We start from the raw sequence: 25,181 nt of genomic DNA, 5'->3' as shown, positions 1-25,181 counted from the left end.
GAAGCAGCTCAGACTTGAGGTTTGCAGTACAGAGCGAAGCCTCTCTGCCCTCTGCTTTTAGTTCTGGCGAGTTATTCATGGGGGAAATGCCATAGTCACTGGTTTTAGAGTCGCCAGACACACCAGATGCTTCACTTACCAATGATGATGAGCTAGCTCTTTTAATTAAGTTTTGAATTGAAATGTTAGTATCTGCACAGGCTGAAGGTTCTCCAAGCTCTTGAGGGTTCATACGACCTTCTTTCAATCTACCTTTTAAGATGTCCTCGACATCTTCAATCGAGACCTGAGATAACTCAGGAATCTGAACCTCGTTTTCCTGGACTCCTGGAGATGAGGCTGGTTCTTTTCGTGCCTGTTGCTCAATTACTCCTTTCTCACTGTTAATTTCTAAGGATGAGCAGTCAGTGTTTAAAGTGTTACTGGAGTTATTTCTTATTCCATCTGCACAGAGCTCTGACTGCACAAAATCCGTATGTTTCCCAAGGCCTTCTGCATCTATAAGAGGGAAGATTGAAGGTGTGCTTTCATCTCTTTCTGGTGTGAACTCAGGAATTTCTGATCCTCCTTCTGAGACACTTTCTTTAGTAGGAAGATCCTTCTGTTGGACCATCTCCTTTGGAGGTAAGTCTTCTTGGGCAAGAGCTGCCTTCCCTTTTGCATTATTAACTCCTAATTGCACGTGCTCATTCCTGGGAGGGGAAGCTACTAGAATACAGCTTAGGGTATCTTCATTTGGTTTCAGTATGTCTTTTGCTTTCACATTTTTAGCACAGTGTTTTAAATAAGTAAACAGATCAAGCTCTTTTTCAGGTCCATCGGTGGTTGAATCTTTCTCAATCCTTGTATTCCTTTCAGACAAGGTCACGTCTGAAGTCATGTCATCAGTGATCACTTGGGAAACTGAGGAATCGAATATTTCTTCCTGATTCTCGAATTGGACGGGACTTTTGCTAACTATTGTTAGCAGATTCTTTGGTTCATCTTTAAGGGCTACTGTTGCTTTTATAAGGCTTCCTTTCTGATTATGTCCTTCACTGTGTATGATGTGTGGGAACGGAAACGGACTATTAACTAAATCAAGGCTCTCCCTTGTACTTTTACTGGGCAAAAGTCTGAGACATTTATTACCTTCTACAGTACCTTCTATAAGCACTTCTCCTTTACCTGCACACATTTTAAGAACCAATGTTTCATCTTCTATTAGTATATTGTTTTTGTCAGCTCTCCTTACAATTAGATCTTTTCCATTGCCTTGAGGATCTCTGTCAGTTACAGAGACTCTGGATGACAAATGGCTTTCCCCCGCAGGTTTTACTATTAAACTGGGCTCAGAACAAATGTCTTTATCAGAAGATGAGTCACCCTGAAGTGTCACATTCTCATAATATGGATTTCCATCTTTCACAGAGTCCATAGATTCTGGCCCTTGAATCAACTTAATCCCTGTGTTCTTTAGATCATCCGCTAGTTCAGAAGTTGAACCGACACTAGTATTATGTAAAACACCAACAGGGCTTAAAGCGTTTTTCGATTCAGTGTCTTTCATGACAGACAGCAATTTATCCTTAAGGACCGTCTCATGATTCAACAGATCTTTGCTTTTTCGAGCAACCTCAGTTGCATGTTCTGGAAGGTTACTTCTTTCAGGAACCAAGCTCCTTTTACTACTTGATTCTGGCTGCAAAACATTTACACTCTGCTGTTTTTCCAAAGAACTATGATGGTGCTTTGGATCCGGGAGAATCGTTTTATTGCTACTTTGACTTGCATGGCTGTCTCCCAGTTTGGGTGCAGTGGTGACACCCACGGGGATATCCACACCCTCAGCCTCGTCCTGGCACACGGGCTTTCCACCCTCACCTCCTGATCCTTCTTCTTTGGCATCACCATCACCATCGTCATCATCGTTGTCCTGATCACTACTGTCACACTCAGAGTCCCCATAACTTTCTTCATTTTGCACAGAATCTAAACGATCAGGATCAGATTTAAATTCTTGCCCAGTTACGTACTCTTCTCTCCCTCTCCAACAGCCAGCATCCTCAGAATTTAATGGAGTCCTGAAGCTCTCTTTTCTTCCTACAATTTCATGGTCAGTCAATGAGTCAGACTCATCACCTTCAAGGTCATCTGTGCTGTCCCTTTCTGATACGATTTCCATCAACTGTCCATTCACCTCATAGGAGGCAAGTGAATTTAAATGGATTCTTTCACCAGAATCGAATTCTGCTTCCTCAGCAACTATGAGAAAATCCTGCAGAGACTGTGCTTCTCCCCTCACACCTAAGCTATCAACCAGTCCCCCTTGGGTCCCCAAAGAATGTTCATCCTCTTTAGAAACATCATAAAAAGCCTCTCCAGGAGGAGCGGCCCAGGCATCTTCCTCTGGCAGCGTGTCATAGTCCTTGGGCTGCAGACAACCATGGTCATCACCTTCCAGAGGCAGGGAATCATGGTCATCATCTTCAAACAAGGGCGTGTCATAAAAGTCAGCATCGCTGTCTGTATCTGTTTCTGTGTCGCTCTGCTGATCACCCAGCAGTGATGTTTCATAGTCACCAGCACTGGCGCTGACAGTCTCCTCAAATGATGGGGTATGAATGTGAGCCATGTTGATGTGATGACTACCACTCCTCAGGGCACGGGAGGACCCCTCCACCGTGGACTCACTTTGCTTGTCTTCGGGTTCCTGACGAGAAGCAGCAAGCATTTTTTCATCATTCTGATCTTGTACCTGACGATTACTATAACAAATACTGAAAGATTTCTGTACAGTGTTTTCTCCCTGTAAACTGATGTTGATAGCTGCAATTCCCAGAAACTGGTCTTGAAATTTTTCTCTTATTCTTTGACCCGATAACATGGTTTGGTCACTGAATGGCAATGTAGAGGCTTCACGTTTATTTCCATTGTTCTCTGCAGTGTGTACATCATGAAAACTTCCCTGACTGGTCCTCACTTTATCATGACTTAACAAGGCACTCAGCCTGGGGGAATAGTCCAAGAGACTTGAATCCCTGCTAATATTATCTTCATTCACTGTTTCATTCAAATCACAGAGTCTACTAGTTTTTGATTTTACTATAGGACTTATCAAATCACTTGCAAAGTTTTGAAGGTTTTTAGAATGACTACATTCATCTGCATGCTCCTTTGTTTCTATTTGGCTTTGATTTTCACCGTTTTCAAGTCTGTTTTCAGAGTCTTGTCTGAGCAGGCTAACTTCAGCAAGTCCAGGCTCTGTTAAACGTGATATCAAACTAGGAACACACAGGCTGGATGAATCCCTAACTTTATAATCAGTTGCCAGTATATCTGCCACGTTTTCTGACTGGCGAAATTCACTCCTGGTAACGTTAGTTCCCAGTTCCCAAAACTCTTCATCTATGGCATTTTCAGAGGTTCCTTTACGTTTAGGTTCTCTGCAATGACATTTATCAAAACTACCTGGTGTAGCTGTACTTTCACTCGTTTCTTTACTTGCAGCATTGTTCAGAAATACGCCAGGGAGTCTTATGACATCAAGACATTCTTTTACAGGCGTGTTCTCATCAATTTCTGCACCACAGCCTTCCAGGAGCATCTGAACAGCGTCATTCAAGCCTCCATCGTACAGCAAAAGCCTCTGCCCTGTGTTTGCATCCATATAGCTATTTATCATCAAATAAGACAGGAATAATTTTTTAGTTTGTTCTGAGCTCTGAGTCACCACTGGCTCTTCTCCATCAAAAACATCTTCTTCTTGCCTGTAATCATGGACCATGGATGGTTGGAATTTACAAAAAGAGAGCCATCTTCTGGAATTTTCACAAGCTTCGAAATCTCCCAAATCTGGCATTTTATCAGGCAGCGTTATACTTTTTAAAATCGATGCTGTGTGATTATCTATGATTCCGAGTTGTGTGGCAACGTCCAAACCAATGACTTGAGATGTTTCTGGAATGTAAAGAGCAGCGATTTTCTGCCTGCCGTTCAGGATCTTAGACGCTAATTCATTGGTAATCAACTCCTGCTGCAGGGAAGAAGATGTAGGGAATATCTCCCCAGAGTGAGGCCAGATGAGGCCCACATAGCCTCGCTGAGCCTCGAGGACCAGAAGGGCACTGCTGGACGTTATCAGATCACATTGGACTGCCTCATCGACAGTTAAACGCTTGGCGGGGTTGCACTGGATGATTCCACCTGTTTCCACCTGGTAGGTGAAGATACTGTTGGCAGTGTCTCTGTCCATCACCCCCTCTGCCACGGCTTCTTCTACAGTCATTCTCTGACCAGACTTGGAATGGATCAGACCTCCTGAAAGCAGCTGCGCACCCAGTAACCTGAACATGGTCTCACGGTCTATGAGGCCTTCGTGAGCTGCCCTTAAAATGCTTAAGTTTCTCCCACATTTTAACGCTATCCTGCCTCCTTCTTGTGGCCTCACAGGCAGAAGCCGCACCCCTGTGTTTTCCTGTAAAATACTTCTTTGCATGATATCTATTAAAGACACCTTCTCAGAGGTGGAGGGGTCGATAAGATCTTTACACAGATTCTGCCGTTCCAGGATTTTAGAAAATAAGGCAGAGGAAACCAGGTGCTGCTGGAAAGCCTTCTGCAGCGTCAGCTGTTCTCCTGTGGCCGGAATAACGAGAGAGCCCGTGGAAAGCAGGATCTCAAGAACTCTGATGGCCATGGGTTCTGAGATCACACCTTCAGCCAGAGCATCCAGCACTGGAACCGTGGTGGACGACACAGCAGAAATAATGTCCTTCGTTTCACTGAGTTCTTGGAGTTGGCTAAGAACTTGCTCATCAATAAGGCCATGATTTTGGGCATCTTTGAGGTCAAAGCATGTTCTTAATTCTGGTGAAACAAGCCCAGAAATCATGAGCTGGGTCTCAAGCAATCGGATCCCCGTGTCATAATCAATGAGGCCTCTTAACACGGCCTGAAAGACAGAAAGGACTTCTCCTGTGCCCTGATCAATGGTGCCTGCAATGACTTTATCCAGCTGAAAGGAAAGCATGAAGTCTCAGTCAGTGACAGGAGGGTGGGCAGAGCGTCATGAAACTTAGTTTGCATTTTCTTATAAAAAAGACACTTCGACATAAAAATCCTCTACTTACCAAGACGCGGCAAGGCTGTGAGTGTTAAGCACCTCAAATGCACAAGTGATCTATGTCAGTGATCTATTCGAGAGCACAGGATGTGATAAAGCTTTGAAAACGACATGCATCTGTGAACTGAAAACTTCATATCGTGTACATTAAGAAGGTTAGTGAGGACACAGGAAATGATGAGGGTGAGGAAACAGGACACACACCTAGAAGGCAAACCATGCTCTCTGCAATCGGGTGAGATTAGTCTCCTGACACAAGAGAGAGTTTCAAACCCCATGCTATTGATGTTTACAGCATACAGACTTCTTCACAGATAGCCAAAACCCATGAGCCAGGAAAATCGTTACATACCCTCAAAATACGACAAATAGTATGTAAAGTACTCCAGGGAGTGAGGGAATTCAGTATGAAGATAACTTTTTGAATACTGGATTTTGTGTTGAATATGTGTTGTCAAGTTTTAAAAGTTTAAGGATAGGCCAAATTTTAAGCTATTTCTGTTATATTTTAAGAAGATGCTAGAGCATCCTCGCTAAAACATATGGCCCAGTATTTCTCAAAGAAATCTCATGGATATCTCTGAAAATCAGACAAATCCCCTAATACTCCAATGTCACGTTTAGAGGTGACTCACAGACTATTTTATACCATCATATTTATATAGTAAAATATCTATCATATCTATATAACATATATCTATATAACAGTAGAAGAATGGCTTTGACAGAGAAGAGTTAGAAAAATGAATGATTCTTTCCTTTTACCATGCAAGGCAGAGATTAAGATGTCACAGAAATTGATGACAGCAAGTGTAAGACTGCATTTAATGAACAACACTGAAATCTCCTAGTACTTAAATAAACCCCACCCATGTTTCTTCCATGTACACAACTCAAGGTCATTTCTTTGTCATTGACATATATTTCTACAATCATGCAGTTAAACTAAAAGTCTTAAAACAGCCTCATGTTCTAAATAAATAACATTACCTTCTCCTCTACCTTTATATCTCCTAAGGTTTGTGATTGTTGTAGTTGTTTCAGAGATTCACTAAAGAATAAATTATAACTTTCTTGGAGAGTTTTCACTTGTTTTTCCAATTCATTTCTTTCTTCGTCTGTCATTCTAAAATAACCAGGAAGTACGAAAAGACGAATATAAGTCTTCAAGTGATAAAGATGACACACTAGCCTCGATGATTTTGCAAAGAATACTTTCCTAAATTAGCATAGGGTCATAAAATATAATATAATCTCATATACAGATTACTCAGGTCTTAGAATGGTTGTATATGAAAATTAAGGATGGCCCTTATGACCCTAAAAACATCCAGGAATCCTTCTCTTGCCTGCAAAAGGACTAAAAGAGAAGAGTGTAAACAAACATAGCAGCACCTCTCTAGCATATACAAATTTCTAAAATAACAACTGCTGTTGTCTGACAGAGGGAAAGATCCCATTGTTCGTTCCAACGTGGAAAAGGGACAAGTAAGGTACCATGACTCAAGATGAAACTTGTTCAAGCGGAAGGATGAATAAAGAGGAAATTTATAAGGAGATTAACCCAATTTCCTTATAAACTTAACCTAAGGTACAATATAAAATCATTCTAGAGTAATTCTAAAGATGACAGACAAACAATATTTAAGAAAAGGGTAGATTCCTTCCCTGTCTGAGGCATTAACTGAAATATATGAAGTGCCTTGTTGCAAAAAGTAGGACCAAACCACAAGAAATTAAGTTGCCACAGTTCTCAGCTAAGAAAATGAAGAACGTATTTACACACATTTTCCAAAAGGTAGGTCTTGGAGAGTAAGTACTACTCAGAATCAAGACTTGGCTTGGCATCTTTACAACTCACTATAGCTGCAGATCCTAAACTCTCTGAGCCTGTTTCCTCATCAGCAATATATGGGGGTAATAAGTACATTTCAGGGTTTTGGTAAAGACCAAGAGTGATGAAAAGCGACAATTAAATAGCCAAGTTTATAGTCTTAGGTTATTATATTACTAAGTAAATTTGTGATTGAGTCCCATTTTTAAACTCTACATTGCAATTTACCATCTTCCACTTTGCTAAGAGTTTTGAAGGCCACTCCCCTACTTCAAATGAAAGACCTAATGAAAACCAACATACTTGTCTCCATGTTTAGCCAGGAAGAGCTGCATAGTTTGCAGTGCTTCAGATAATTGTTCCTTCTTGACTGATATTTCCTCACTGGAAATCTGCGAGGTAAAGAAAACACACTCAAGCTCTTCCTTCACAAAGATGAGACAACAGTCATTTTAAAAAACTCCAAGTTTTCATCAAGACCCACATGATGGGAATACTTTCAGGTGATCTGAGTCAATACCCATCACTTATTACTGGTTCACAGGCCTGGATAAGAAGACTGCTTCTGAGAATGCACGATGAAGGAAAGTCCCTCCCTCTAACCCTAAGGCCATCATTTCCACGAGGAAATAATAATAGCGCATGATATGGTTCTTGCATTTGTCCCAGCCCAACCACGAATAGAGAATGCCTTAATGATACCCCAGGTGGCCAGACGTTCAGCACTGGAAGAACATCGCCATCCTCAAAAAGATACATGAACATGGAACAAAAACCTTCCGTTCCTTCCCCCAAGCTCCTGGATACAATGCTCCTTTGGAAAAAAATTCCTCTCTAGAAGTATTCCTCTCTAGGTCTGCAGGTCAAGATTAAATAATTTCTATTACTAGGACTTCACTTGCAAAAGTTGCCTGTGACAGAGAAATAAAATTGACCTGTTTACTTTCTCCTAATTCCTCTCTGTATCATTTCTGAAGACCTAATATCAGAAAGTAAATGCCATTCTTTTAAGTGAGCAGAAATGAAATGATGGGACAATGAAAAGGTGTATTTTCCCCAGACGTATTCTACTGAGAGTCAGCCTAAAGTCTATTTTTCATGGCTATTAGGTAATCATGAGGCAATACTGATTTTTTGAAAGACACACTTATTACTGACATCAAATTACCTTAAATATCCTTCAACAGAGAGACCATCGAGTGTTATTCAAGATTTATAACTGGGGCCATGATCTGCATTGCAAAGGTATCTGTCTACTTTTATGCCTGCTAGGTCTAAAACTAACACTGGTCGGTAAAATTTTGGAGAATTTAAAACTACAGAATGAGGAAATACCAAGTGTTTATAAACCACGCTCCTGAAAAGAAACTTGTTCTCTCAAGAAATCCTCACTAAGTTTGTGTCCCTATTTTAGCTCTTTTCCTATTTGACAGGGGGAAAGTGAAGATGTTTGAAACTAAATATTCGCATAAAATTGCTTTGAAGGTTTTGGGTTTAAAACACTAAATGTAATTTTCCTTTCCAACTTATTTCCCCCACACTCTATAAAATGTAGTTTGCTAGACTATGAGCTAAGCTGGCTTTATTTCAACTGAATGAGAATTCAAGTAAATACTCAGGTCTATAAACCTCTCCCGGGGGAACCTCAAATAAGGTTCATCTGCCTCATACCACAGGCGAAATGAGACAAGATGTTGAAGCTTTCTGTTATTGGATTATGTCAAAAATGTTCTGTTTCAAGTGATGACAAGCTGGAAGGGAAAGCTAATGATCGCCTCTGTAGTTTCCACAGGTCAGGCAGGAGCAGCAGGGCAGTGCAGGAAACATAATCGAGAAAAATACTGCTTACTTAGTGAAAATTTATTTTTTAAAATATAGCAGCAATTCCAGCGTTATCAGTAGCAGCAGCAAAACTGCTTAACTCAGTGCCCTAAGAGCTTCAGGCGGGACAGCCCAAAGGACACCTCAGAGCAGTAACATCTCACGAAATGCGGCCACTCAACTTATGTCAAGTAGTGGGGTTCAGAACACAGCCTACAGAACTAAAGACTTCATTTAGGGAAGGGAAAGAATCTAGAATTTCCAGTGGATGATGGGAGAACACTTCTTTCGGAAATAGAAAAGACCCAGAAAAGCACAAATAAATGCGATCCTCAAATGTTAATATCTTGGTCTGCAGTTTGTTGCTCTTGAAACTTTTTGTTTCTATTCTAAGAACGAGCTTGCAACTCTTTATGACACAGAGTGCATGAACGTACTCAGGGCACAAAACAGAGTGACTCTGCTCTCCTGCAACGCTCATCAAAACGATCAGGAAGCAGATCTCACTGTGAGGAAAAGCAGTCCCACACATTGGTTGACTAACAGTGAGACTAATATTGATGAAGTCCAGGTTTTGGAAGCAGAGACAGCTTCTTCTGCCACATACTGTGATTCCTTGGGCAAGTTATGTAACGTCTCTGATCCTCATTATAACTGCATATAGAAATGGGGGAAACTAAAGAATTAAAGGGTTTTCTTTTAGGTGGACTGCATCAACTCAGTAAATTCTCCCCACTATAATTATTATCATTATTATTAAACCAGGACCTTGGTGAGTACCTTTTGCTTAAAGAAGGAAGACTTTTCAGCCTTCTCTCCGTCTTTCAGTGTCTTGCTGATATTTGATACCCATTTTTGTAATTCTCTGGCTTTTTCAACATGCTCTTTCTTTTCTTCTTCCAGTGACTTCTGACAGGTGTGAGTGGATTACAAAAAAAAAAAAGATATATTCCAGTAAATTACCGAGCCATTAAAGTGATCTCTCCACAGAAAACAAGGATTTAAAAATATTTTTTCATCACACACAGGTTATCGAGATATTTTATTCATTTTTTACCATATTCAACATGTCACGTAGCAGATGTACTTCCAAAATGTTTATGGTAGCAAAGCAAGCTGTGAGAAACAGTCTTGAATGATCAGCCTAACCTCCCAGCTAGTCTATTAATATGACTCATTTAAAAACTCAACTTTATTCATGAAGCACTAGAAGAAATCTGAATTGCTGCCTTTGCATTAGCATTACAGTCATAATTGTCGTGACAGAAAAGTAACAGACAATGGAAAGCTGAAAGAATAAAGTCTACACAAAACAAAAAATACACAGAACGAAGAAAAACCTTCCCTCTCCTCCAACATATAACCCATTCATAATGCTGCTTTTAATTACAAAGTCGTAACTAGAAATGGGAGATAGTGGTAAAATATAATATGTAAAGAAGATTACGACATACAGAAAAACTAAAAATGTTCATTTTTCAAGGCAACCTGAAACTACAGCCTCACGGATGTGAGAACAAGTTTACATTTTCCTCTGTGATTCCACGGTTCTTTTTTAAGTGCTCTTTCAGTGAGTGTAATGAATCATTTAATAAATGGGAACCCTGACACCAGGTTGGATCCAGGCAGTGATGCAGAGTTCTGAAGAAAGGATGCTGTAAATTCGCTGGAGATCCTCAAGCTTAGCCCATATTCCAGGTAAAATACTTTTATTTAGTTTGGGTAGGATTCAAAAAACGAACCTCAAAGCTAAATGGAACCATTATGAAGAGCAGTAAATCTTTTGTTATTTTCCATTTTAAAAGTATTCTCTCTCGGGCAGAATGGAGTCTAAAATCCAAGCCTCCTGATGTTTAGTCTAAAGGAGTGATGCAAATTCTTCCAGATCAGGAGACAGCAAACTTTATTCTGGAAAGGACCAGAGAGCCAATATCTTAGGCTTTGTGAGCCACATGGTTACTGTTAGAACTACTCAACTCCGTCCTTGTACCCAAAAGTAGCCAAAGACAATATGTACACAACAATGTGTCTGCATTCCAATAAAACTTTATCTAAAAAAATAAAAAAATTTTTTAAATTAAAAGTATTCTCTCTTCTGAGAAGTCAGGTGTTTCCAGCCCTCAAGAAATTAACAGTGCTTCAAGCATGTCACACAATTACTAGGCCGTGGATCTCATACCATCAAGCTGTGGACAAAGCAGACGAACTAGACAGCAACACCCCTGACTCTGGTTCTATAAACAGGTCCTACTGTGAAGAATAGTAGAGGCTGGAAATCCCTGTCATCAAGGGCTCAGACACTTCTAGGAGTTTAAGTCCTGTGTGGAAATCAAAATCAGCTTTTTCTAAGGCTTCTTTATATGTCAACTTTCTTTTTGTTTGAGGACAGAGGATGTTTCTGACATAGGACTTTTGATCTTTGAGCTTTGTAGCAATGAAGACATCTATAATCCCTACTTGGAGGGCTTCTTCAATCGACAAGCGGGACTGGGACTGGGGCTCAATCAGCCCGCCTGTCAAGTACTGAAATTCCAGACAGCGGATTCCCATGTCCTTACTTATGATATTTGCACTCACAGCTTCCACCACTGACATCACTTTGTTACTGATAGGGTGACTGATCCCCGTGACGACTAACTCACACTGCCGCAGCTGCTGCGCAAACCCCTCGTCCACCAGGCCTCTGTGCAAGGCCTCGGCCACCCGGTACCTCTTGCCGGTCAGAGGGTCAATGATGCCCCCGGTACTGACTTGGGCTTCAAGGCATCGGAGGGCGGTGATCCGATCAACCAGATTCCGACGTGTGGCCTTTAGCACAGAGATCCTTTCCCCACTGGAAGTCAGCCAGTACCCCGCCACTGGACTGCGCAAGTCCTTCTTGGGGACTAACCTACTCAGCAAGGAATCAGCGAGTTCTGTGAGTGTGAGGAAGCCTTCCTGATACTTTTTGATGGAGGCTTTGTCAATGGTTCCCTGCTCTATGGCCTCGCTGATACTGAACTGTAATCCTGTCTTAGTATCGGTCAGCATACGACAGGGACGCCCAGAGGACTCAAAAAACGTGGCTTCCTTCCACTGATACTGCTGCCCCGACAGCTCAAGGTAGGTACTTTTCTCAATCAGGTTTCTCTGGAAAGCCTCGTAGGCAGTCAGTTCTGCTCCTGTCTTAGTATCGACGACAGCAATCCTGTGAGTTTTCGCTACATTGAGATTGGAAATGTTCCTCTCCCCAAATGGAAACAGAAAGCACTGCCCGTCTATGTCAAAGACACACATGTGCAGTAACTCTGAGTAATACAGGGTACGCTTGTTATTGGGATTGGGAAAGGCTCTGGTGTTGCTGGAAGGCTCATGTAAAAACTGTAGGATGGCGTTATTTAGCAGCCCCTGCTGCAGGGCAACTTCTGGAGGAACCCGAATGCCCCTCACGGGGTCGATGACGCCCCCACTGGCAATCTGCACCTCTAACATATGTTTGCCCCTCTGCCTGTCAAGCATTCTATTTTCCATGGCTTGGAACACTGACAGTATCTTAGAAGAACATGGATACCCCAGGGCCGCCTTCTCTGCCTCAAGGAGCCTGATTTTGAATTCGGGGTCAACCACACCTTTAAGGATTGCATCCTCAACAGAATAGGTCTGCCCTGAAAGGGGGTCAATTATGAAACCCGTGGCCGCCTGAGCTTCTAAAAATGCTAAAGTCATCATCTTATCGACGATGATTTTCTTGGCAGCTGAGGAAAATGAAATCTTTTCTGTTGTGGATTCTAGGTAAAGCCCTGCGATGGAGGTGGCTTTTGTCAAAAACTTGCTCAGAGTTTTCTGGACTTCGTCAACGGTCTTAAGGCCAAGTCGCAGCTGCTCAACTGTTTTCATGTCCAGAAGCTTAGCTTCGACCAACTGCCTGGCCGTCACAGTGTGCCGGAGCCCTTGGAATTGAAACTCATCATCCCTGACCGAGCATGCATGATCACCACCAAAGTTCTGAAAGGTCTCTGGTTCTGAGCCCTTCTTAAGAAAATCTCTTTTGAGTCCACCCAGTGCCCTGCACCCTTCAAGCAGCCATTCATCAGCACCGGGGACTGGGCTCTTTTCTTGCTTTAATGCCGTGACTTCTGTGTGCATAGCATACTGCTTGCTCTTAGCTATCTGTAACGGGAATTTATAAGACGTTAAAAGTCATCTAAAGAACATTGTCATGTTACCCACTCTTAATCCAAATATAATTCCTAGAATAACAAAGATGAGATAAGGGAAAAAACACTTTCAAGCCCAAGAGGGTTCAGGAACAAGAAATATTATTTTGACAGTCTGAACTTTAAACTTTAGATGACAATTAAGGTATTAAAATGCTATGTCTAAAAAAGACAGGAGGTAAAATCTGTCCACAAAACGTGTTAGAAATTAAAGTTAACTGCTTGGTTTTTCTAGTTTTTTTTTTTTAGGGTCAAATTTTTCAGGATAGAATCCCATAGATATGACAGGATAGCCATGACCTCTGTGTTTTTCATCTCAAACATTTAAAAATTGAAGACTGTAGTTTGTAGTAAAGATTCAAGTAAATAACTAGAAAATGATAGCATGATTTTCTGTCAGACTACAAAGAGCCACTCACATTCAACACGGTTAAAAAATGTAGCCTAGCAGAGAAAGGAAACAAGAGCAGAAACTTGACAGAGGGTAGCTGACAAGGTTCCAGAATCCAGGGTATACCTCTAAGGGTGCCAGAAGCGTCACCAGGTCTATTTCACACCTGTCATCTTGACACCTGACAGCGGGTCTGGAATTGTACAGACCTTGATTTCTTAGCTTCTCGATTTCTGACGGTCTTGCAACAGGGTTCATCTCATCAAAAGTTATCTGTAATTCGGTGCTTGTTTGAGAAAAGTATTCAGAGTAACACTGCTGACTTTTCTCTTGCTCAACCAGAGCTCCTGACGGCCCGCCCTGGCCCTCCTTCTGCATCTGTTCAGCACCCCGATGATGCCATCTTTCCTCCGAAAGCTGTGGTTCCTGAGTCCACCTCTGTAGAGGGGACCTGGCCACAGAGGGAGAGGAGGAGAAGTCCCCCGGGCGCTGATACTCCTTCACTGCCATCTCAAGATGTGGCTTGAAGGCTGGGTTCTTTTTCTGGATTTCACACTGGAGCACCACTAACTGATGCTCCTGTTCTTTTATCTGTTGATCCATCTTTTGCTTCAGGTTTTCCACCTCCCGTTTCTGGGCGACCAGCTCATCTGTGAGCTTCTGACATTTCTGGTAGTGATGTGCCTCCCCATCCTGCCCTCGGTGCATCTGCTCACGATATTGCTGGAGCTGCCTCTCAAGTTCTCGGATATTTGTTTCACAGAGCCTCGCGTTCTCTTGTGCCCTGCGGTTTTCCCGCTGGAGAGACACAAAGTCAAGCTGGATGCCCGAAATATCATGTTCCGTGATAACTTTGGAGTCCATCAGTTTTTCCATCTTTTTCCGAAACTCCTCTGCAGAACGTTTGAATTTCTCAGATTCCTCCTGAAACAGAACCATCTTCCTGTGGGTCACCTGCTCCTCTAGGATCTTTAAGTGCAGTTCATCTTGCAACTTTTTCAATCTGTCGTTCAGGTCCTGCACCTGTGCCCACTGCATCTGCACTGCCTGCTCACCAAGGCGTTTCTCCTCTTTGGATGCACTTAGCTCAGCACTCAGACTTTGCACCTCCTTCTCCGTGTTCTGGATGATGAGGTCCTGCTGGTCGCACTTCTGCTTAAATTCACTTACTAAATGTTGACTTTGGGCCAGGTCTTCTTCAAGGCATTTGATCCTCCTCTGGAAATCCTGTTCCGTTTTCATCTGTTTGTGCAAGTGTTTGTTTGTGGCACAAAGCTGGTCTTTAAAACCATCCGCCTGGATTTTCAGTGCTTCACATCTTTGCTGGATGGCTTGCTTCTCTAAGACCACATTTGCCGATTCTGCCTGAATTCTCTCCATCATTAACTTGGTTTTGTTATTCTGCCTGGTGAGCTCATCCACTTTGTGCTTTAGTGTGTCTGCACAGTCATTACTTCTCTCCAATTCCTCTTTAAGCTTTTGGATTTTCTCATTATTCTCCTTTTCGGCTTGAATATTTTGAAGCAACTGCGCGTGGCTTTTCTCAAATTGTTCTTTTAGGTGATCTGACTTTCTCTGGCAGGATCGCGCTCTTTCGCCAGAGAAGTCCTCGTCATCCTGCAAAGAAGTAACTTGTGAATTTAAATGCTGGATGCTCCTCTTGGTGACGGCCTGTGTCCTGGTGATCCGGTCCACCTCCCTCTGCAGCTTCCCTTTCTCCTCCTGCAGAGATTCCAGTTCTAGCTCATAGTTGTGCTTTATCCTCTTAAGGTCATTGGCCTCCTGCCTGACCTCTTCTGCCTTCCCTGTGGTCTGGCTCAGCTGCCTGCCCAGCTCCCGGAGCTGCCGAGAGAACCCCTCCTCCGCCTGGTCCTTCCTTTCCAACTCCAGCTTGAGGCATCTCAGTGCATTGCTGGTTTCACCCAGTTTTTCTCTGAGCAAGTGAGCCTTCTCCTCTGATGAAGTTTTCTTGAGCTGCAGGGCACTGAGTTCATACTTCAGCTCCCTCATGTCCTTCTCAGCCTTTCTATCGGCCACTGTCAGCTCATCCACCTGCTGCTTCAGCTCCTCAGCCTGGGTGCTTGTACAAGCTGGCAGTGTATTTTCTTTGTACGAACACTGCATCTCGGTTATTTTTCTTCTGGCTTCCGATTCAATTTTCTGCTTTTCCTTCAGCTGTTTCTCCGCCACCTCTTTCTGGAACGTGAGGTCTTTCTCCATCTGCTCAACCAGCTTCAGGAGCTCCTCTTCGTGGTCCTTCTTTCTCCTTAGTTCCTCCATCAGCTTATCTTTCTGTTGCTCCACCTCGTGGAGGCTGGAGTCCTTCCTCTTCAGGTGGTTCTCCAGGGCCCTCCTGGTGGCGGTGTGCTCCTCCAGCTGTTTCCGGAAGCCACGCAGGTTCCTCTCCACGGCCTCCCTCTGGGCCTCAGCCTCAGCCGTGAGCCTCCGCACGCGCTCCAGCTCGCGCTGCGCCGCCTCCTTCTCCCCTTCGATGGCCTCCAGCTCCCGGCGGTACCTCTGGGCCTCGCCCTCCGCCCACATTTTCTGCAGGGTGATGTCCGCTGCATCCCTCTGCTGCTTCCTCAGCTCGTTCTCTGCTGCTTCCCTGACCTTTGGAAGCTCCTCCTCAACCCGGGACTTCTGCTTCTCAAGCTCAGCCAGCATCCTCTCCAGCTCTGTTATCTTCCCCGTGAGTTTGCGATTCTCCAGCATCGTCGCCTCCTGCCGCTGGAGCAGATCTGAATACACCCCGTGCTCAGAAGCCTCCTGACACCTTTTCATCTATGAGAGATGTTCAGAAGGGTCAAACCCGTTCGACTCCAATCTGTCTTTAAGAATCTGAAGCCATGCTCATGAAAGGACTTACGCAGACCAGTGAAACCAAAGGCAGAACAAACCCCACCACCAACCCCACCACCATCTGCAGAGAAGAAACTTCAGAAAGTCAGTAGTCGGAGAAGACGAAAAACCCTGCATGTCAGGTTTTCTAAATCAAGGAATCTTTTTTCTTTTTTTTTTTTTTTTTGGTCTCTTAGGAATAATTCTGCTTTTACAATTAGCTAGCTCAAAATTTTACAGCAAGAAGGAACCTTATAGTATGACCCTCACCCCAGATGAGGACACAGGTCTAGGGAGGTTAAATAATTTTGAAAACTCACACAATAGGCAAGTGACAAAGTAGGAACCAAAATTCTCACAACAGTCCTCTTTCTGCTCTCACACACAACTCAGTCCTATGGGCTGAGAAGAACATACAATGTATAGGAGCTGAATGACATTAGAGAATTGTTTTCATTTTCTAGCCCAGTGGAAATTTGAAATGATATTTACATTCTCCTGTCTTAATGGTGAAAGAAGCAAGACACAGAACTTTGGAACAGAGAGCCAATTGAGGAAATAATACTTAACATAAGGGAGGAAAATTATATAAAAATCTGTAATTTCTACAATCAAATGCCTCACTAATTTATATTTGCCCTACTATGATACTTACAATAGTCAGAATTGCTAACGCAAAGGCACCTATAGTCCCTGGTGGCTTTAGAAAAGATGTGCTTCATATACTCACTGATTTTGTTGTTGTCCTTAATGACATGGCTCATATGAATCCACTTTGACAAGAACCTTCAGATACTCCATAAACATAAAGATATTTGTTAAATATAAATGCTTGTAAAAGTGTACTTAGGGATTCAGATCCAATTAAGAAAATTTGTTTACTCTACTGATTACAGAATCAATCTCAGCTGGGAGAAATACACTTGACTACAGAATATGATCGGGGCTAGTTTATAATCACAACTTAATTTCTCTTTATTAATACCATAAGGTTATTAGTGTCATATCATCAGCTCAAAATCATCATAGTTAGAAATAATTTAAACAAAAGGAGGGCAATTATTCTAAATAGCAGATTTTATCTTCATTGAAAAGCCCTGGTAAATCTCAAGAATTTGGTTTGTATTATAGACCATGCATCTTATTTTTCTTCCTCTCATTTCTTGATCCCCAATAATCTTGATGAGAATTTTAGATGTTTCCTTTGCTAACCTAAATATGATTCTTAATAAGAATTCATATGAAAAAAATCTCATCACAGTCTGCAATATTTAGTGTTCTGTTTTCTTTATTTTCTTATCAGGGTCAACTCTCAGTGATACTGAAGCATTTTATCTGCTTACACATTAGGTGTTCAACATGTTTTCAGCAGACGATTTCTAAAAGGGTCTTTCTTAATTCCTCATCAAACTCTATTTAAAACTTAGCTGTTGCTCAGAAGTTTTGAGTCCCTCCCTTTTTTTCTTGGTCATGTTCTAAGGTTTAAAAAAATGAAAATTCTCTCAGAAAAAAATGTCTGTTGTTAAACTCTCAGTGTTTTGGAGTCATTTTAGTGACTGATAATAATCTCATGTTGCCTGGATAACTCTGAATTTTTTAGCAAATATTAGAAAAATTACTAGAAACAATTTAGTCCTATTGCTGATTTGCTTTCTTGTATATCTCAAACTTATTCGAATAAAAATAACTTCAAGTTTTATCTAAATGCTCCCCAAGGAGATATGCTGTCCTTTAATCTCAGCAATTAACATTTAATATATTTTGCGATCAACAAAGACTAGAGAAATATCTTTATCCACCTATGTATTACAGACACTCTACTAATATTTCTGTAACTAATTTGGTATTATCTTTGAAATTAACTTGAATCCCTCTTTGATTTCATGTTTATCATGGAAAATCCTGCTCTCTGACCAAGATCTCTCATGTGAGTCTTTATAGATAGACCCAGTTTCAGAAACACTACTCTTTGGAATCTGAAAACTGAGCTATGTATCTTTTGTAAGATATTCCATTATTAATATCCTTAAGTGGTGAATTTTTAACAAGGAATTTTAAAATCTGCTTTAAATTATAATAATCTTTGCATGGTCTTCCATAAGCTACATTGTTTTGACTTTAAATTCAACATAATCTTTTATATTTCAAAGGATGACAAGCATAATTTTGGATATATTTCAGGCTTTTTGAAATATCTTTTGGTTCTATCAACTTCTACTATTCTACTTCATCAGATACATTGAGCAAATTGGCTCATATATGTGCAGACATACATTGTAAGAAAGGGAAGGGCTTAAATTATTTATATTACATTTAACTACAAAATACACAATTTAAAAGATCTGTATACCATTTAAAATGGAATCATATCTCTTAAAAATTAAGAATGTAAAAAAATCATGGACTTTCCTTCATAGATGAGAAGTGTATGGCAATTATCTGAATGTGAAAATATTCTGGTTCTCCTTTCTAAGCTCAAAGGAAGTTAGTTATAAAGACTTGCAAGTAGCCATGTTAGTGATTTAGTTGCCGAAAACTATTAAATCTGAACAGACAAAAGTAGTTTACAAAAGCGGTCATAATTTTAGAAACTAAGAAAGCAACATCTATTAGACATTTACTACCATTTTGGTTCTCTCATTATATGAATGGAGTTATACTAAGTACAGTCACCTACAGAATTTCAACAACGGTCTAATTTAAATGGCTAATGCCCCACAATTTACTTACTACAGCATTTGGTTTACTATTTTTGTCTGTTCTGTGGTTAGGAACAGAAAGCACATTAAGATAATAGAGCAGAGCATACTTTCAAAATTAGATACAATAACCTTTTATGAAAATATATTTCCATAAATAACTCCTTATTCTTTCTCTGTTTCTGAATATATTTTAAATGCATAATCAAAGGCACTGAAGTTCTCCAAATTAGAATGGTACTTAGTCTTTTTAATATACACCATATCTTTTTGGCAAAGCTAAAAACAAAACCAAAATAAACCCCCCCACAATTCTTAAAAAGTACTACCATTTTGTATAAACATCTGCTACTTCTAACTTAATGGCTTTCATGTTTTAAATCCTTGAAGATGTAAATTAATTTAAAATGCATAAAACAAATGTGTCTATGTAATATTTCTGCAGATATCATAACAGTAGTAACTATACTTCAAAGAACAATACTTCTCAACTGTGAGAAAACTGAAAAACATTCTGCTAAACTGCCAACATTCCATAATTTAAATAGAACCACTTAACGACATTAACGCTCTCATACTAGAGCCCTAGAGTAAAAATTAAAAAATTTTTTTCCGAAAAGCTTGTTCCTTTTTTTTGTAATGTTTTTCAGTTCGAGAGAATCTTAATAACAAACCAAAAAATCCTACGCCTCTACTGTTTTTCACTGTAATTTTATAATTAATCACTTATACATCAGCTCTCAACCACGTGAGTTTATCATGAAACCGTCTCGTGGCTCCTTTTCAGTAACCTGCCCATGGTTAATGCTTACCTCCTCCTCCTCCAGACGCTTCAATGAGTCCCCAGCAAATTTAATATATTGTGTCATGAGGGTGACCAGAGCTGTATACCGGGTCCTCAGGTCCATGAACTGCAAGTAAGGAAAAATAAAAATAAAAACAGAATCTCCAGCTGCCCTAAATGAGCTGAATGAACACTGAGTAATAATTATTAACTAGTCTATGGGACAGGGAAGTTCACGACTCCCCAGCAATGATAACCGAGTAGGAACGAGATTACTGCTGTGCAAACCACAGTGATGGCAATCCTCTTCTAAATTTAATCATGATACACATTTATTATTCTCTGCAATTCATTCATCTTGAATGAAGATTTTCAAAGTTTTTTAAAACCCTTAATAAGATCCATTGTTATAGGTAGAGAGCATCTGTTTGGGATGATGGAATGTTCTGGAAATGGATTGTGTTCAAGGTTGTACAACATTACGAATGTACTGAACGCCACTGAATTGTATGCTTAAAAATGGCTAAAATGGTGAATTTTCTATTATGGACATTTTACCACAATACAAATGTATAAATGTAAAATCGCTAAAGTGTTGCTTCTCTCTTTTACACCCTCCCCATCTCTGGACGGGTATCACCTCTTGAATGATGAGGTCTGCCGAGCTCTGCATTCTCCGGCGTTTCACTGGAGACTTTTGTTGTGAATCCACCATAGCCCGGTAGGTCATAGTTTGTAATTCGTAGTCCTGTATAAAGGAAATGGTAAGATTAATTAAAGCAAAGCACTAACCCTTCATTCTATAGTGATTTGATGCAGGGAAAGGGCATCTACTTTCACTGAATAAGTCAAGAAAATATTGCAAAACTACATTTTCAAGAATCAATCCAATCCTGACATGTTTCCAAGGTGGTAATAAAAATCAGAAACATTGAGGGTGGCCAGGAAAGTTCCTAAGTCTCTTTAGGAGTTCATGGAGACATATAGGGACAGCGTGCCAGTTATTTTCAGCCTCCCTCTCCTCTAGTTAGGAAATGGGACTGCAGATCTGGATGTGTGAAGCTGAGGTGTGGTGACTTAGAGCACAAGGTAGACGTTCTTCCATGGAATATTCCAGCAATACTTCCATGGAGTACTCCAGCAATACTTGCATGGAACACTCCAGCAAGGAGGGGAGAGGGGAAGCAAAGTGGTAAGAGGCGGATTACAGAGCTACATTTTATTCTGGTGCACATGGGGGTGTGGCCAGGCTGTGCACGTGTGTGACACAGAGAGAGAATGAAAGAACCAGGAATCATCACATGACTCACACTTTCATAAAGAATTAACAGATAATTGACAAAGAGTGAAGATTCTCTGTTTCACTTTTTAACACAGACTGAATGACCTGCAAAGGCTTTAAATGTGCACTGTAGAAGCACCTCCCTGAATATCTGAACATGAAATCTGACGCAAGGAACTCGTCTTCTCACCTTCACCGCAGTGGAGTACTGTTCTGCGTATTTCTGACACTCATCCATTTTGCTCTGTTTCATTTCTATTTCAGACACCAGCATCTATAAGCACACACAGGTTAGGAGAAAAAGGACAAGGAACCCTATGCTATCCAACAACTTGAGATCTCAGGCACTAAGAAATATCTACATCACTTAAGACTACAGCTCTCTACTCAACTGCACTTTTTCTTTTAATTGTAGCCTTTATTTATTTATTTATTTATTTATTTATTTGGCTGCACCGCATGGCTTGTGGGATCTTAGTTTCCCAACCAGGGATTGAAGCTGTGCCCTCAGCAATGAAAGCACCAAGTCCTAACCACTGGATTGCCAGGGAATTCCCTCTACCCCACTGCACTTAATGTCATCTGCCTCATGGGTAAAGTCCAAGCTTTCAAGATTAAGCCACTATGTGACACCCCCTCATGAGGCTTCCAAAGTAGAAATTACTAAACTCCATGGGAATTATCCACAAGTAGACTTGAAACCCTTATCCCCCACCTAATCCTGATCTAAAGAGAGCTAGAAATTACTGGCCCCTCAAGATGGAACAAAAATCTCAAAGCATTTAACTCTTGGTCACATGTTGCTGTTTAATTTTCTATGACTAACCATTTTTATTTTTTAATTTAGGATCCCATGAAACTATTGCAGCCAGCAAAGTACCAAAGAGATTTCCATACCTACGATTAAAGGATCATTAGAAACTTGAACTGTCCCAACATGCAACTTTCTTAAATCAAAATAAGGGATGGATGTAGGTTTGAGTGCAAATTTTTAACATTTGTGATTTATTCCCTGCCTTCCTTGAAATAGTTGCTGACTTATCATACTAACAAGAGAAAGGAAGGTCAAGGTCTGAGTGACCAAATGCAGACAAAACCCTAGCACAAGGAACTGTGTTTACACACCTTCTGTTGATTCAATTGTGTGGCTAGGGTTTTACTGTTTTCAGGCTGGTTTTCCTGAATCTTTCTCTGAGTAGTTTCAACTTGCTGGATCCAGTCATCTAAAGGGTGATAGGTGTCTTTGTAGTATTTCAGCAACTTCCCAATGCCTTCCAAGTCCCGTAACCTAAGAGGTTAACAAAGGAATAGTCACAGTTTCCAAGAGTAACCAATAGGAAGGTGGAAGGTGTAGAAAAAAAGGGAGGGACAAAGTATTACTGTCCAAAGATGCACTAAGCACAACAACAGGGGTGTGTTGAGAATTCAAGGCCACAGCATCCTAGGCCCATCTCCAAGGGCACCTACACCGCCTTGGGTTGAATACAAATTCTTTTTCTCCAGGACTTGCGCAATTTATCGGTACTGATTATTCTAGGGACAAGCCCGAGAGACTAGAGCTAAAAAGCAGGAACACTGGAAAGTTAACCATAATAATTATCAATCAGCAAGTCTTGAAGACCTAAAGTTTGCAGCAATGGCAGTTCACTTCTGAAAAAATGACATGGTAGCAATGAATGGTTCAACATGGACTCAGAGGGTACTTTCTAGGAGCTGTGATTAAACACCCCAGTTTCTATGATTTTAAAACCACTATATTAAACCTACAGATCATGTATTTTAGAGATTAGATACTAAATATTTAAACATAATTTATTTCTCACAAATGGCACTATGTAATAAATGCATTTTAGTTGCATTAATAAAAACATAAAAAATGAATGAGAAGGAACACTATTCCATTTCTTTTAAGATGAGCCCCCAAAACCATCCCATTTCTTTTCACTTTTTTATTTCAGTCAGTGGGCAAATGATTTTGACTTTCTTGTATCTTTGATTAAAATGAGCATTAGGACATTTCAGTTTCTTTACGCTTCCTGTCTAGTATAGATGCTACATCCGGCCCTAGGAAATGACCCACCCTCCTCTTACTAAGTCATGGTTATTTTAATATTATCAGTGGTAATAACTAGAGAATTCTCTAATAATTAGAGAATACATTGTTTTTTCCTTCAGAAAAGGCAAGCAGATTAACTATATAAATGCCAGAGTACATAAACAGTTGTAATAACACAGAACAGAAAAATAACTTACTTGGAAGTTACATATCTTACTAAAGGCCACCCTATAAAAAAGAAATGTAATTGGACAGAGCTCTTGCAATTAACACAATTAACTACATATGGAAATTAACTCTATGGAATGAATTACATATGGAAGTAAAAAGCCTAATACATTTAGACTTTACCCAGAATACAGAGATTAAATCTGAGCTAAAACTGAATGAAAAGGGTGCTAACCTGTTGTCAATCTGAGCATGAACATTCTGCCACCTCTCAACCAACTGATCTGCTTTTTCTTTGTGCCAGTCAAAGTCAAGGTCACGCTCCTTGTAGGTTTTAAACATCTCATCACTGATGGCCTTTGCTCTCTGTAGCTCATCCTCCAGTGCATGGAAGACTTCTCTTTTTTCATCCACTTCAGATCTCCATTGCTAAAATACATCAATTTATAAAGTTACAAAAACGTATCAACCGCTCATTGTGTAAACACATTATTCACCTAATTTTACCATTCATTTACAAATGACTGCTATAAAATCAGACAATGGAAAGAATATCTTTCATATACAAAATATTACATTAGCTTGAACCTTATAAAATTGCCAATATTTGACTGTACTTTGACCTAAAAAAACCAACAGTTTTATAGAGTTCAGTCTAACGAAATTTGCATATCAATAAAATAAAATATATTTCATAAGCAAGTCTGCTACCTCAGTAAGTCTTTTTCATTGTTTGTTTTTTAAATATCTACTGACCTCATTGTTTAAAAATGAACACATGCATTAAAAAAATCACTGAGAAAACTTTTCACAATTGGTTTACAATATCTTTCTTTACTCAGGGCTTTATAAATGGAAGAAGAGAAACAGACGAGTATTAACTATCAGCCTTTTTCCTTCTTAGATTAACTACTCTACTCACCTTGATTTCTTAAAATAACTGCCTCTTTCCACAAGAGAATCTATCACCAATAATTTACTTTTTAGCTTCAACTCCTCTTGCTGCCAACATGAACAGACTGAAAAAACCTACCGTCAAAAAGATCCAAACTTCAAATGAAAAGAACTCACCTCAAACTAAAAATGAATGAACACACTTATTTACAGTAAGCCATGGTACTACAGAGACAGGACATGGAATGGACAGAAATGTATTCAAGTTCAGATATTTAATGCTTGATGTCTGAAGACCTGGGCCAAGTGCTAGAGAAATACTTTTAAAGGATAATCTTAAAAAATAGCCAGCAGTGAAACGCATACCTTTAAAGTACTCATTAGATTCTCAATGTTATTCTTGTCAGCTGTAACTGCTTCCTCTTCACACAGTTTAGTTTCATAGAATTTTACAAGGGCTTCTGCAGCATGAGTGTTTTTTAACACCAAGTTGACAATTTTCAACCTGAAAAAGAGAATTAAACAACACCCCCTTTTGGTAAGTGTTTATTTTCCCGCAATACAGTCCCAAAGCACCATGAGGGTGCATGATGCAGCATGTTCTTCATCCCGAGACACTGACACTTTTATTACAAGATTAACATCCCACTAAGTAAGTCAGACAGAGAAAGATAAATGCCATATGGTATCACCTATATGTGGAATCTAAAATATGACACAAATGAACTTATCTACGAAACAGAACCAGACTCACAAACATAGAGATCAGACTTGTGGTTGCCAAGGGGGAGGGGGTTAGGGGAGGGATGGAGTGGGAGTTTGGGGTTAGCAGATGCAAACTGTTATATACTGAATGGATAAACAACAAGGTCCTACAGTAGAGCACAGGGAACTACATTCAATATCCTGGGATAAACCACAGTGGAAAAGAATATGAAAAAGAATGTATATATGTGTATAACTGAATCACTTTGCTGTAGCAGTGACTCGGCAGTAAATAACACAACACTGTAAATCAACTATACTTCAATAAAATTTTTAAAAAAGGATTAACATCTCGCTAACTGTCTTCTAACAGAACCCATGTCCTGCCCGCACAGTGGTCTTCAGCAGG

General features: G+C 40.4%; 1 protein-coding gene across 3 annotated transcripts in view; it reads right to left on the bottom strand.

Moving 5' to 3' along the window:
* Positions 1–25,181, bottom strand: part of DST (dystonin) — a 496,398-nt gene that overhangs the window by 141,910 nt on the left and 329,307 nt on the right. For all 3 annotated transcript variants that reach the window (XM_007471189.1, XM_007471190.1, XM_007471191.1), the window contains 9 exons: positions 24,434–24,572; positions 23,409–23,602; positions 22,075–22,237; positions 21,140–21,223; positions 20,308–20,415; positions 19,696–19,794; positions 9,540–9,668; positions 7,242–7,330; positions 6,095–6,230 (listed from right to left, as the gene is read on the bottom strand). In XM_007471189.1, coding sequence (XP_007471251.1) covers positions 6,095–6,230; positions 7,242–7,330; positions 9,540–9,668; positions 19,696–19,794; positions 20,308–20,415; positions 21,140–21,223; positions 22,075–22,237; positions 23,409–23,602; positions 24,434–24,572 — 1,141 coding nt within the window. The remainder of the gene's footprint in view (positions 1–6,094; positions 6,231–7,241; positions 7,331–9,539; positions 9,669–19,695; positions 19,795–20,307; positions 20,416–21,139; positions 21,224–22,074; positions 22,238–23,408; positions 23,603–24,433; positions 24,573–25,181) is intronic.

This window comes from Lipotes vexillifer, unplaced genomic scaffold, assembly GCF_000442215.2.
Source record: "Lipotes vexillifer unplaced genomic scaffold, Lipotes_vexillifer_v1.1 scaffold302, whole genome shotgun sequence".
Classification (NCBI taxonomy): Eukaryota; Metazoa; Chordata; class Mammalia; order Artiodactyla; family Lipotidae; genus Lipotes; species Lipotes vexillifer.
Note: the sequence above shows the minus strand (reverse complement) of the source record. Positions and strands in the feature narration are given on the sequence as shown.